The sequence below is a fragment of the Aegilops tauschii genome, chromosome 2 (assembly GCF_002575655.3).
Source record: "Aegilops tauschii subsp. strangulata cultivar AL8/78 chromosome 2, Aet v6.0, whole genome shotgun sequence".
Classification (NCBI taxonomy): Eukaryota; Viridiplantae; Streptophyta; class Magnoliopsida; order Poales; family Poaceae; genus Aegilops; species Aegilops tauschii.
The window spans coordinates 19,199,719-19,213,944 of NC_053036.3; the positions used below are offsets into that span (position 1 = coordinate 19,199,719).

At 45.9% G+C, this 14,226-nt stretch overlaps 1 protein-coding gene across 1 annotated transcript; it reads right to left on the minus strand.

Annotated features, from left to right (window-relative positions):
* Positions 1 to 4,211: 4,211 nt before the first annotated feature.
* LOC109759562 (uncharacterized) lies at positions 4,212 to 13,966 on the minus strand. The gene is made up of 21 exons (XM_020318384.4): positions 13,581 to 13,966; positions 8,206 to 8,697; positions 8,042 to 8,120; positions 7,807 to 7,954; positions 7,596 to 7,719; positions 7,311 to 7,491; positions 7,192 to 7,220; positions 6,959 to 7,107; positions 6,772 to 6,874; positions 6,584 to 6,679; positions 6,452 to 6,507; positions 6,263 to 6,386; positions 6,111 to 6,173; positions 5,966 to 6,025; positions 5,728 to 5,889; positions 5,487 to 5,560; positions 5,316 to 5,409; positions 5,067 to 5,203; positions 4,853 to 4,933; positions 4,657 to 4,762; positions 4,212 to 4,501 (listed from the first exon to the last, which is right to left on the minus strand). The coding sequence occupies exons 1-21, from the start codon at positions 13,770 to 13,772 to the stop codon at positions 4,427 to 4,429; spliced, it is 2,625 nt and encodes an 874-aa protein (XP_020173973.1). The 5' UTR covers positions 13,773 to 13,966; the 3' UTR covers positions 4,212 to 4,426.
* Positions 13,967 to 14,226: the final 260 nt, after the last annotated feature.

A 14,226-nucleotide genomic window follows, 5' to 3' on the forward strand; every position in this document is an offset into this window, starting at 1 on the left:
GAAGCGCTGCGCGGTCGTGATGTCCATGAGATCCGGCCCTCCGCGCGCGCGCACACACACATCTATCCGATGACTGTCTTGGGTGGCCCAATAGAGTGCTGCCAGCTAGGTTCTGCATGGCTGGGCTATCCTGATACATACACAGTACTGTACAACAATCTACTGCTATCGCGCGCGCGCGTTGGAACGCGTGATTTCCGACAGGCTGCACTTTGCCTTTTTTAGCAAGTCTGGGATGTCATTTAAGGTAAATCCAGGTCCCACCCCGGGCCCCATCCATTGAAATCAGGGGGGCGAAGATTAAGGAGTTGTTTGGTTTGTGACTAACTTTGCCAAAGGTTGCCACACCTAAGGTTAGACAAGTTTGACTAACTTAGGTGAGTGTTTGGTTCAAGCCACACCTTAGGCAAGGCACACTTGAGCCCCACATGGCATACACACAAAAAGTGTGGTAAGATTCCCTTAGGCTTGCCATCTTGTGGCTCTCATTTTGATGAACTAAACTTACGCAAGGTTGGTAAAAATGTGTGGCAAAGTGTGACAATGCTAGGCCTAGAACCAAACAGCCCCTAAAAATTCACGGGAGAGAGAGAGTAGGGAGGGTCGAGCGATGTACACGCTCATGTGGGCTGATGTATTAACTTTGGTGGGCCCACCTGTCCTTTGGCTTCCGATAGCGTGAGGATACGAGATCGCTCGTTGGAACGCTCGCTAGCGAGCGAGCGTTTCCGCAATCTTAGCTTTTGCAACTGTTGTATTTTCAGGGCTAGGCTTTTTAAATCGTTTATAGGCCCTTGGTAATCTAGTTTTTAGGTCGCTCGTCATCTTTTCTTCGGCGGGGCGATGGTAGCACTGAATAAAAATTCTTAGATTCTTCTTGTCGAGGCCATCGGTCCTATGATTAGGTATGGATTTGGAACCCAGTCTATTTAAGTAAGGATGGCATGGTGATGGTGGTATTCTCATGGTGGACCTGTGTCCTCGGGCTCTGCTGTTGCAACGGCGTTTGCTTCAGCGCCGGCACGAAGCTTGGGAGGTAATCCGGGAGCAGATGAAGATTGTAAATGCATCGGTGACATCTGAAAGATGATGGATCGTGTGCTAGGTTAGTAATTTGTGGATGGCAGGTGCGATTTCCTGCTCTGGCATCTTAGTCATGCGGGGGTGCCACACATCTGGAGTTCGATGTCATGTCCAGGGTGTTGTCCCAGTCTGATTTGTTTAATGATATCGGTTCTGTCTTTTGGTGAGTCATCTTGGAGGTCCGCAAAGCTGCATATTAGCTATGAAACCACATGGAGCTTGGGCGAGGAGGTGATCGTCATTTTTCTTTTGGTGGTTGCTATGGTGGTGCCAAAGGTGGATGACGAACATTGATGTCAAGGTCAGAGGTTTTTTCAGTCTTAATTGTAATTTTCCTTTTTGCGTGATGTTACTTTGTGTAAAGGCTAGCGTCGTGCTGTGTTTTTAATTATCTTAGATATAGGTATGTATGTTGACTTGTACTATGATATGATATCACTACGGTCCATCACGCTCAGTTTTTGTAGCGTCCATATTTCAAGGACCGAAGCCCACCACCACAGCCACAACGTTCTGTTCCAAGCTTAAAGAAAACGTTCTGTTCCAGTACAAAGTCATCCCGTGCAAGCGGTGTTTCTTGTTTTTGTGAATTGAGCTAAATTATCTAGTAGATGTAACATTATTTATTATTTAGCTACTATATGAAAAAGGGTTTTCCCGCTTTGTATTACAAAGCAACCACCGATACATCCAACAATAGGTGTTGGGGCCGCAGCACAAACAAGCCCAAAGAAAAAAAGAGAAAAAAAAAAGAGAAATAAATGTCAACAACGGCAGATCAACGAAACGAAGATGACTGGCGACCGCTAGCTGCACCCTCCGGAGACGTACCACCACGTTCCCAGCACTCGGAAGCGCCGCGTACCAAGCAACACCTTCAAGAAGGATGCGACGACGACGCTGTTGTTGCCTGGACTAGTCCTAGGGTTTCCCCTGATACGCGGGGGGGGGGGGGGGGGGGGGGCAGTGGGAGGAGGGGTGTACCCGATGCCCTTCAGGAAGGTCCGGCGGCACCCACAAGCGTCGCCGCGTTGGGGCCGGACGAGCTGCCAGAGATTTCTCCAAACCCAAACCCCCACCACCACCCCAGACGAATCATAGTGCACCGCCCATCACGCCGCCCACCAACATGTGCCACTACGGTCACCGAATCAACTTCGCCATCTCCCTGAGGTCAGCGACACGAGACCTGGAGGACGGGAGAAGAGATAGTGGCCTCGGGGGCATCCGCAACATCGCCAACATGAGGGGACAACCACCATCGCCACCACGGAGCCGACCGGACGCACGGACAAGGGGCCTGCCAGGCGCCGAGGCCCGGCCGAACCCAAAAGGGTCCGGACAGCCCATGCTGTCACGCTGCAGCTCACCGGCCGACGAAGCCGCCACCGCCCGCAGACCACCGCCACTTCGCCACCAACCAGGGAGCAGCGTCGCCGCGCACCGAGTCGCCGGCCCACCCTAGCCCAGATGGAGCCCGAAAGGTCCCAAATCTGGGCCGCGCGGGCGCCGCCAACCACCAGCACCGCCACGCCACCCCGCGGCCAACGGCCGCGCCGCCGCACCAAGGACCACGAAGCTCGCCGGAATCCCGCCGCCGAGCCACACCGCCGCCGGCCGAGCTGCACCGCCGCCATCGGGAGGCCCCCGCCCCCCCCCCCCCCATGAGCATGTGGGGAAGGGACGGCCCGCCGCCGCCAGCGCCGCGCGGGCAAGGCCCGGCGGACCCAGCCAGCGGTGGCGGGGAGGGAGATGGACGGGGAGGGGGGCTGGAGGAGAGGTAGCGGCAAGGGGCCCACTGTCGCCCGCGGGGGGTGAGCGGGCGGACGGGAACGCGGGGGAGAGAGAGTGGGAGGCGGGGCGCGCGTGGCCGGCGGCCGGCGGCGGTGGGAGGGGGCGGCTGGCGGCGGCGGGGGGGGGAGGGGGAGGAACCCTAGTCGCGGGAGCTCGCGGGGCCATTTATTATTTAGCTACTCCCTCCGTTCATAATTAGTTCATAATTATAAAATCGTTCTAACTTTTTTCTGAATCACATGTATATTGACATGATTTACTGTGTCTGTTCACTCGTTTCAGTGTGTATGTAGTCTATATTAAAATAGCCAAAACATCATATAATTGTATACATCTTATATATTTACATCAGTTAATTTAGTCTAATTCAAAGATAAAATTATTTTAATTGCTATACATATGTAAAATCATAAAAAAGATTAAACTATTTCAAAATTGAATTTCACTCATTTAATAAAACTATTTCACTCAGTTCATGAATTGGGTTTCAATTTTTTCCAAAAAGTTGGTTTCAATTATTATTTCAAAAGACCGGTTCCATTTATGTCAAAAAAACAATTTTAGTTATTTCATGAAACCTATTTAAATTATTTCGAACTGATTTCGAGTATTATTTCAAAAGGCTTGTTTCGGTTATTTCAAAACTCCATTTCAATATTTCAAAAAAATGATTTTAGTTGTTTCATAAAACCTATTTAAATTATTCAAACAATGGATTTCATTTATTAATCTCTAACTAGATACGATGTCTAAAATATATTGAAAAACATATCTGTGCTCGTTGAAAGTGGTTGAAAAGTTGTCTGGAGTGTGGACTATTATAAAAGTTCACCGGCAATACAAAGGACCCTAAACATAATAGAAATTATATTGAGGTCCCTTGACCACCGAACGACTAGTACCACCACCGGAACGAGCCGTCGACACGCCACTGTCACCGCTGCCATACCGAAGCCGGCCTGACCTTGTGGATGACAGCTGAGAATTCTTTGTGCACGTGCCCCTAAGGATCAACGTCCTAGAACCGCCGTCATCGCTGTTGAACCCTTTAATCGATCTGAAATGCCTGCCACCAAATATCATCATAGCGCACGTACGCCGAGAGCCCTAACCTTGCTGGCCCTAGATCGGCTAGGTAGCTTGGCGTTCTTCTTATACCGAAGGCTCAAATTTTCTTCCAAGTATAAAAATCAAGCAAACATCATCAGATTTTTCCTCAAGAGACAAAAGCCACGCAGTAAGCGGGTGATGAGTGCCGGCTGATAAGGAGATGGCTACGCGGCTTGGAAGGAAAATGCTGAGAGGAGGAAGAAAACCACGCCCTTGGGCCAGCAGGCGGACAAATGTCTCATGGTATATATGTTCACCCATGGTGAACCACGCCTTACATGAACCAATCAATGAATCACCCTGTGGTAGCACTATAATCGACACTTCACACACTCCTATGGAAATTACAATTTCTCGACCTTAATTTATGGATAATTAAATGCAACCTACTATGTATAGGTATGAGTTTGAATGGTCGTGCACTTGTTCAGTGAGCTTGCTAGGCTGCCGGAAGACTTGCATAGGGGTTGTCGGCGTAGGCCAGCTTGTCGTTGCCAGGTCGAGAAAACACAATCTGCAAGTATAAAACCGTCATAAGCACATGCATTAACGAGTATTAACTGGGTATTTACTAGTTTCAAAAGTTCTTTGGTGAATTTTTTGAAAAGATTGACCAAATTTTGTTGAATTCATGCAAACACATTCTACTCCATAACTAAGAATTGTTACCTGGTAAGTTCCAAGCGTCCGTGACTTGAAACCGGCAGCACAGTATATGAAATAGTACTCCCATACACGGATAAACTTGTCGTCAAATCCAAGAGCCAAAATCGCACTGCAATTAAGAAACGCAATATACACTTAGTGTTATAAGCTTTATGGATTTATTTGCATTTCAACATGGATGGGATGCATGGATGCTTACTCTTTGTTGGCCATGAAGTTATCCCTCCAGCGTATCAGCGTCGGGTAGTAATGGTACCCGATGTTCTCAACCTGCTCGATGCTGCATTCAGACAACAGCACGCATCACTATCGTCTCCAAAGTTCAGTAACAACAAACATGCTACGTAGTTCAGAAAATTCAGTTTGTCAATAAGTTCATCGCAGCGAAAGGTGCATATATGCAAACACCGTACCAGAGCCTGGACGCGGTGGACATGGCAGACGTGATCCGGGCCAAGGAAGGAAGGCAACCCCCTGGAAAGATGTATTCTTTTATGAAGTCTGAACTTCTCCTGTATTCCTCATACCGTTCTTCTGGAATCGATATGAACTGCACACATACATAGAAAGAAGATATTTGGATTCAATTATAGTTCACGATCAATGATTCCTCTCAAAGGATGAACCGAACCGATGTGGTATTCGCGTCGATTGGTAGAAACCTGGAGGACAAATAGGCCATCTGGAGCCAATAGAGACTCACAACAGCCAAAGAAATCGTCCATGAATTCATGACCAACCCCTTCAATCATCTCGCTGTGCGTGTCAACAAGAGGTAAATATTTCCTTCGATTCAATATATTCATATTGAGAACAGCAACATTACTACTTACCATGATATGATCCTGTCGTACTTACACCGACTTGGTATTTGACGGTAGTCACACAGCAGGAAAGTTATGCGATCCTGACAAAACAAAGCATATCAATGTTGTTGTAAATAGATAACAGAGAGGAGCACTTGTTAAATTGGAATAAGTTCTCCAAGGACATCTTAATCTTAAGTACGGTCAGTGTCGAAAAAAAGTGAGACTTGTGTCTGAACTCTGAAGGTAGTATAATATCATAATTTACCTCCAAACCAGCTTCCTTTACTTTCATTTGAGCATATTTAAGTTGCTCCTCAGACAGTGTAATCCCTGTGTATTTGCATCCCGTTTGCTTCACCACTTCCATCGCCAAGCTGCCCCAACCGCTACCGATTTCAAGAACATGATGATTCCGCTCCACTTTAGCCTACCATTATTACATATTCATCAGATCATGTATGCATGTATTCATCAAGTTTTAATAATTATATCATTACTATTACCTTCTTGATTAGGAGGTTAACTTTGCGTTGCTGGGCTACTTCCAAGCTTTCATCTTCCACCTATACAGATTTCACACCACTTAATCCGCATGCTGGATGCACAGTTAGGCAGTTAACACTACTACTGATCACATGATTCACAAACCTTGAATACTGCACAAGAGTAAGTCATCGATGGATCCAGGAAAATCGAGAAGAAATCATTACTCTGCATGCGCATTTCAGAAATTGTGATTTGTCAGTGAGAACATCCAGACAGAGATGAGGACAGCAGGAGGAAGATGCATTGGCAATGACCAGATCATAGTGCTGAGAGATGTTTCGGCGAGTTTGTGTGACAGTATTCTTCCTTGAGATGTGGCGCAGAAAATATTTTGCAGATGCTATCCCAGCTGTCAAAAGCATGGGTGTCCACCAACCCCTGCCAAATAACCATACAATTACATACTGGATGATTGATCACTTCAAAGTCCCTAGACTTAGTACCTTTTACTGGCAGCACTACTACTACTCTTCTGAGCATCCCTGTTTGCAATGAGAATCTGCAGGCAAAAATGGCATAATTAAGATGCATATACACAGTATGCCAGATCAATCTAGCATAAGGATTTAGTTTACCAGGAAAAGATTCAGGAGCCCTTCTCTTTTATCAACAAAAGAAAAATAACCATTAATATATGCATCAGCCATACCAAGATCCGCTTCGGTTGCGACCTGAAACAGCGTTTTGTTTTCACACAGGAGATAATCTCAGGAAAATAACCACCAAAAACTGAAGAGAAAATGAGAAGAGACAGTAGCCGAACCTTCCAGTAGAAGAGTGGGTCATGAACTCGCAAGACAGTTTTGACAAGACATTTTTTGTCGACTTCACCGAAACTGAACATAGTGCCACCTTCTTCAAGAATGCTGGGGGCAAGCAAAAATAACCAAGTTAGGATTTATACCATATAAATCCTGGGATTAAATCTGGAGTTTCAAGGACAGACTCACGTCATGTTACCGATGGTGACATATTGGTTGAGAAACCTTGTTACCAGAAGGCGAGCCCCAGTTTCCGTCCATGACGGCACCATCTGTTTTGGGTTCAGAAGAAGGCTGCTCTTCTGCCCAAGCAAACTTTGAGCCGCAGACTTCCCAGCCTGTGATAAATCGAACACATAGATATCAATGCCAAATATATATTTCACTGAAGACGGAAAAAAAGTTTCGCGGGCAGGGAGTACCTTAAGGCCATCTTCATGGAAGCCATAACCTGTGTAACCCAGGACATAAGCCACCTAACTGAAGTACATGTAGTAATAAACTTAAATATATGCTGAAAGAAAGAAAATCAAGGAATTACCTTGATATGCCCCACAGAACCATATTCCCCTGTTTCCTTGGATCTGCTGAAGCTCCAACGAAGCCTTTGCAGCCGCGACAGATGGAACAGGATGGCCGGTGTTCCATTTGAGCACGACATGATCCGGGACATGAGGTGGATTCAGTGTCACCAGGAAAGGCTTGCCGGTAGATTCGATGTTCTGAATTTTCCAAGCAAAGATGTGATAAATATTAGAATGGGTTCAGTGTGGATAACAGTATTGATCTAAGTCATTCAATGCATCGCCGATATTGTGAGCTTTACCTGGAGGAGATTTAGCCAGTAGGTAACAGAGACGCCGCTGCTTGTTGTCCCCAAGAAGTTCCAGGCGCTCCATGCTGACGGGTTCTGTGGCATCAAAGTGTCGTCGCGATGGAGGTATATGTCACTGCAATGGTAATAGTTCAGAGATGAGGAGAACAGCGGCCAGGCAGTTAAAATAAATCAAATTTTATAGCAGACACAAATTACTTACCTGTGGACATATTGGAAAGCACCCAGAATTCTCAACTCCTCGTGTGTTGCTTCATCTCCTAGCATTCTCAGAACATCAGGTGCATGAGCACCAAATATGATCTTGTCGTACACCTCCTCCGAGCCACCGACCTCCAAGACTTTGTATCCTGCAGCCAGAAATCAATGAGCAATGACATCATTTGCAGTAAAAGAACAGGGATTCAGGTTAAAAAAAAATTAAATGGATGAAGTACCTCCTTCAACGCTTGAAACAGATTTGACTTGGCAGCTGGTCTTAATCTGACAACCCATGCTTTCCAGTTCTTCCCTTACCTATTTTGTAGATGCACATGTTCAGACACTGTATTTTTGCAGGTGACAGCTACAGTGTGCAATACATTTGTAGGAATTAGAGTACCTTGTTTACATATGTATGCGAGCGACCTTTGACGGTGAGCCATTGGGGCCGACCGAAGATCTGAAGGAGGTGATGGTTGCGGCAGAAGGAGAGAACGAAGAAAGCAGAGAAGCCGAGCACCCCCTGCGACGGGCATGACCATATGCTCGCACAGATTGGGATCAGGTATGCCTCCTGGAAGAGCTGGGAGTATCCATGCGTCTGGATGAACTGGCCCAGAGTCTCGTGCCGGTTCAGGTCAGGGTTGCTCTCATGGTCCTCCAGGTACTTGAGGGCATCCTCCTTGAACTTGAGTATCTCGCGGATCATGTGCCAGAAGGCAGGGCGGAGGGCATTGCTCTTCTGCGCTAGGAGGCCCGAGAGGCCATTCCGGCTGCCCCACTCGCACCTGCCGCCACCGGAGAGCTGTGTGCTCACTGACAGCGACATGTCTGATATCTCCATCTCTACCCCGAGCTCTTCAAACCATTCCAGCATGTTTGGGTATGTCACCTGCCATTTTGGTGCAGTTGGATGCATGGTCAGGTTTAATTCAGTAGCGAACAAATTTTAAGTGATTCTTGGTTTCAACAAATGGATAGTTAAGGAGTTTTTTGCTCATTTGGCTGCCATTTTCACTCGGTTTAGCAACTTCAACACCACGGCAGCAATGGGAGTGGTTGCAAGTTCATTCCGCATAATAAGTTGCGAATCTAGATGTCTGTTTCCGTACATTATATCCTCTGTTCCAGAATACATGACCGACCTATCAGACATGAATATGGCCATTGAACCACGACTTTGATTGTTGTCTTTTATACGAATATGCTAGTTTAAAATTTTAAATATATAATTATAAGATATGTTTCATCTCAATCTAATTATATACACATATAACTATCCCCTTGACCAACCACAATAAGTCAATAACCACGCATTAATATTCAACGTCAGAGACTACATGTTTTCTGAGACGTCATCTATTTTGACTATTTGGATTAGAGATAGTGCTAGTCAAGTTTGGCAACTTACCGTATTAGTATTCGCTTAGGTACAAATTGCAATTATTGACTATGAATAGTTTCTTGGGAAATTACATTTGAATGTAGCAAGATTTTCTGTCTTTCAAGATAGAATATGTATGGGAGTAATTAGGCAAACCCTTGATGGATTGGGAAAAAGTAACTAAATATGCTTAAGATGTTCCCATTCAGACTAACTAGAAGTAGTAACTACACATAGCAATTTACTCCTGATTGACGAGCCGTCAAATAATAAATTAAGGGAGTGAAAAGCATGCCAAACGTTTAAAAGGCTCAGAATTTCAATGGCTGGGTGCCTGGGTACACTATGCGTCTAGACAAATAAACTCACGAACAGAAAAGGTGACCATTCTCGTCCAATCAGATGCAGTAAAGTTGGACTAGAAATAGTACTAGGGAGACAGGGACAAGGAAAGACAGCCCAGAAAACCTCAAGCTAACCAACCAACGGGAACAGCCTAATGTGGCATGACAGCAACACAGGTGTCTCTCTCGCCGAAAGTGCTCTTTTGCTCCCGAGCTCATACGCTCTTACATGAACAGTAACATCGAAAAAAATAGTAAAAAAATCTGAATTTTTTTGACGAACATTGATGAATGTTCTAGGTGATATTTAGTACCACAATTGTGCATTTGTTTCCACCTGAGTGGTACAGTAATTAGCCAAGGAGAGATGTGGACAGACGGCTGTAGACTAATCAAATTAATCTGGGTAGCTGTGTAAGATGCTTGCTTGACAGTAAACTGACTAATCAAACCTGTGGGGATGCCTCTGCAAGTCTGCATTTGGCATGTGCAGAATTAGATTGACTAGTTGCAGAAAATGAGCTTTGTCAGCTTGTGCCAGCCAGCCAGGCTGGACCAAATACACTTGTGAGAGACAAGCGTAAAAGAGATGGAAGTGGAACTGTTGGGACATGTGCCCCTGTCGTCGCCGCCGCCGTCCTCACCCCGATTCAAGGTTTGGTTAAGGACCCCGATGAACAAGTGGTTCTTGTGCAGAATAATGAAAGCCATTGCACATGGGCCTGGGAGAAAGTTAAAAATGATGGGCAAGTGCAAAAGAGGAAATATCCTGAATACATTAATCTGTCGAGTAACCTCAAGTAAGGATATGCTTGTGATAATATTGGTAGCCGTATCATCATGGTGCGTAATGTATTGGTGCACATGTAGCACGTGCAATGGAGTAGGAGATACGGATATACGGTGATGATGAGGCAAGGAGGAGGAGGCGTACGTACAATTGTAGTTCGGTTAAGCATAACAAAAGATACTCACTGCGTAATATCGTTGTGTTATTGGTTTTCTTCGATGAAAATCAGGGGCAAAGAGCTCCTCAATCCGCATTAAAAAAAAGCTCACCCGCTACCTCTGTAAATGCCTATGTTTTGGATATGAACATGATCTCCTATTTTCAACTTTGCCACAACAAGATTGTTTTGGATTAAGTCAACTTTGCAAATTTACTCTCGTTGTTGATATATTGGTAGTAAAATAATTTAAGGTTGTTATATTTCGAAAGTATTAACATGAAAAATCTAATGATAATATTTCCTCTAAATATTATAAGGTTAAGTTCGACCTCCTCTTTCGGATAATACCATCCATTTCAAAAAATGTGTGTCTTAGTTGGAGGTTTTGGACTACGGACGAGCCTATGTAAATACTACATGAAAAAAATTAGTTGAGTATTGATGTTCTTCTCCTGATCAGAAAACCTGGACATGTGTTTATTTTTTGTTAGAGAGATAGGGAAGAAAGGACAGTGGCACATCAGGGCCGCACATGTGTCTCTTTCGGGTGAAATTTAGTACCAGTGTTCATTAGTTTCCACTAATATGGTACAGTTATTAAGGAAAGATGTTGACAGATGCCCAGCCTGAAACGTTCATGCCAGTTGGATTGACTAGCTGCGGAAAAGGTGGAGGCACCAAGCAAATGTGGCGAGAGACAAGTATGCTACTACTATTGGCCCGGGGATGAAAGTGGAACTGTTGGTGCATGTGTCCGTGTCATCGTCGTCGCCGCCCCCGCCGTCCCCACCCCTTTCTGTTGTATATCAGCCGCACGAGAATACCATTGTAAGGCCATCGCGGCGTCCACGTCACCCGCTTACCACCCACTGATGACCATCTCCATCGTCTACCAACCTACCCTGGAGTTCTTCCACGAATGGCATTTGATTGTTAAGCGCTTTGATTAAGAACCACTGTTGAGTAAGTGATTAACGCCGATACGATATTACAGGATTATTTAAGGGGACTCGGGCCTTCTTCTACATTTTCTTCTTCGGGGCAACGATTGCTATGTAGATCGTGTCCACCGGCATATTCTACTCTACATCTACAACTTTCTGGCTGCTAACAAACATTTGGGTTTTGACAAGTTTGTTCCTCTGAGACAAGTGTTTCAGAAGTTAGGGGGTCAGGCGCTTGATCAAGTCGTGGGAGCCGGTGAAGAGCGAGCGGAGGTGCAAGTCGTAGATGTCGTCACTTCCAGCGAGATTCGACTACGCCATAGCCGACACCTTCACGTTTGGGTGTGGCCAGAGATTTAGAAGGTTTCCGGCTTATGACCACTATAATTTTAATTCTTAAAAAACTCCATCACAACCTCAGAAGTCTAGGCCTACAGTTGACAAATTTGAGTGTTGTAAGGCCTAGATTCAAAATTTAGCCCGTCGGTTAGAGCCTCAAATCGGTGTAACTTCGTTACCCTCCATGTAAGGTAAGAAATATTTAATAGGGATCGAGGGCCTCATAAGGAAATAAATAAGTAACAATATCTGGTACAAAGTTTAGATAAAATAACCTCATGCCAATTAGAGATGCTGCTCTCTGAAGTGCGACAATTAATATGGGTCGAAGGGAGTGACGGAATTCGTGTTTCTTCGGTAAAGAGCGAGAAGGAAAAGGAGAGACAGCAACACATGTGCCTTTTCCTTGGTGGTATTTAGTACCACCACTGTTCATTAGTTCCCACTAATGTGGCACAGTTGTTAACGCGCGACGACGTAGAGGGATGCCCAAGCAGAACAGTAGTACCAATACGAGCCAGCCAGAGAGATGCCCAATTGCACGTAGCTTTGGCAGTAAACTAGTCATAAGATGGGCATATGAAATACGAGTAGCTAGATTGACCGGTTGCAGAAAAATGGTGGGCTTGTCAGTTTTTGTGCTCTGTGCCCACGAGGCATCCAGCGAGATCTCGTCAGACGTAGCACAGAAAAGGTGAAAGTGGAACACTGTTGGTACATGTGTCCATGTCGTCGTCCTCCTCATCCATCCCTCGTCCAGTTTTTGTCTGGGCCGAGCGACCATACCATCGTAAGGCGATCAGGGCGTCCACGTCGCCCGCTCGCCACACACCTACCCACTGCCTCATATGGAGTCCCCCGATGGACAGGCCGATGCAATTGGTTAAGCACTTTGGGTAAGAAATCACGTGATGGATTAGGGCCGACATGGTTACCGGGTTTTTTAATTGTTATTAAAGGGGAAATGCCAACATGGTTCTTGGGCAGGATAAAGAATGCCATTAGTAGCAGGTTCGAGCTAATTCAAAATAGCCACGTGACACGTGTGGTAAGCCATTCAAATAATTTCAAAAGAGCTAATTCAAAATAGTGAACAACACATATCCATCTATGTTAACTTAACTAGATAGTTGTCCGTACGTTGCAAAGAAAGCATAGAAATCCTACTACTACTTCATCCTATAATGTAAGACGTTTTTTGGCACGTGATTTACCTGCAATTTTTATGCTCGGTGATCACTTACTGACTTACCAAAGAAGAAAGATTTTATTCGGTAATCATTTATTGGCCTGCCGAAGAAAAAGGATTTATATTTGGTAAGTACTTCCTCTGTAAACTAATATAAGAGTGTTTAGATCACTATTTTAGTGATCTAAACACTCTTATATTAGTTTACGGAGGGAGTAGATGAGATGCCTTGCCGGCTATTAAGGCGGTTTTGTCATACCTACATGTACGAGAACCGAAGGCCACAATAAAGAGATGAAACACGAGGACCGTAGATAAATATAAAGAGGTGAAAACACGAGGGCCTCTAAAATCTCTACGAAATACTCCATTCCAAATGATTTAAAAAAAAGATTTTTCTTTTGCGAAAAGAAAATTGTAGGACGGCCATTATTTCTTTCCCCCGAATGGCCAGTGATATGAAAAGAATATTTATTCTTCTCAACAGGAACCCTATTCTCCGAACCTCGTGTACTTTTTCTTCATCCTAAATGGGAATCATGTCCTGGAAAATTCGTATCCGTACGCGCATCACGGCCGTGTGTACGTATTGGCCCCGTAGGTAGGTACATATGCGTACACGTACCCGGTTGAAGACCATGAAGCCGAGGTCGAGCTGGACGCCGTCGACGTCGGCGGTCCTGGCGTGGCCGCCGAGGCTCTCCTCCGCCTCGTACACCGTCACGCGCGCCGCCCCGCCGGCCCTGGCCAGCTCGTGCGCCGCCGCCAGGCCGCTCACGCCGGCGCCCACCACCGCCACCCGCATCCCCTCCTCCATGGAACTCTGGTCCTCTACCAGTCTCTGGTGTGCGAAATGGCGTGGGGGTGAATCAGTCAACAAGTGGCAGTGGCAGTGGCATTGGCGGCGAGGGGTGCGAGGCCGAAGGAGGAGGAGAGGAGAGGAGATATAAAGCGCAGGGGAGGGAGGCCCCGGGGCCGCAGGCGCAGCCAGCCGCAGCGGATAAGAGGAGGGAGACGAGCCACCGAGGAGGGTTTACTTTCTTAATCAGCTCCGGATGGGCCGCACGCGCGCAGCCGTTTTCTTTCGTCTTTTCTGGTCCGGCCCGGCCTAACGATGAGACCAGCTAGCAGAGAGAGCGTCGGCTGGGTCAGCCCAGCGGGCCGGAGGCCACACCCTCGTTTTTTCTGCTTTTTTTTCAATTTTTTGTTTTCATATTTTCTTTCCTTTTTTTTACTTTTGTTTATACTTTGAAATATTCCACAAGTGTATA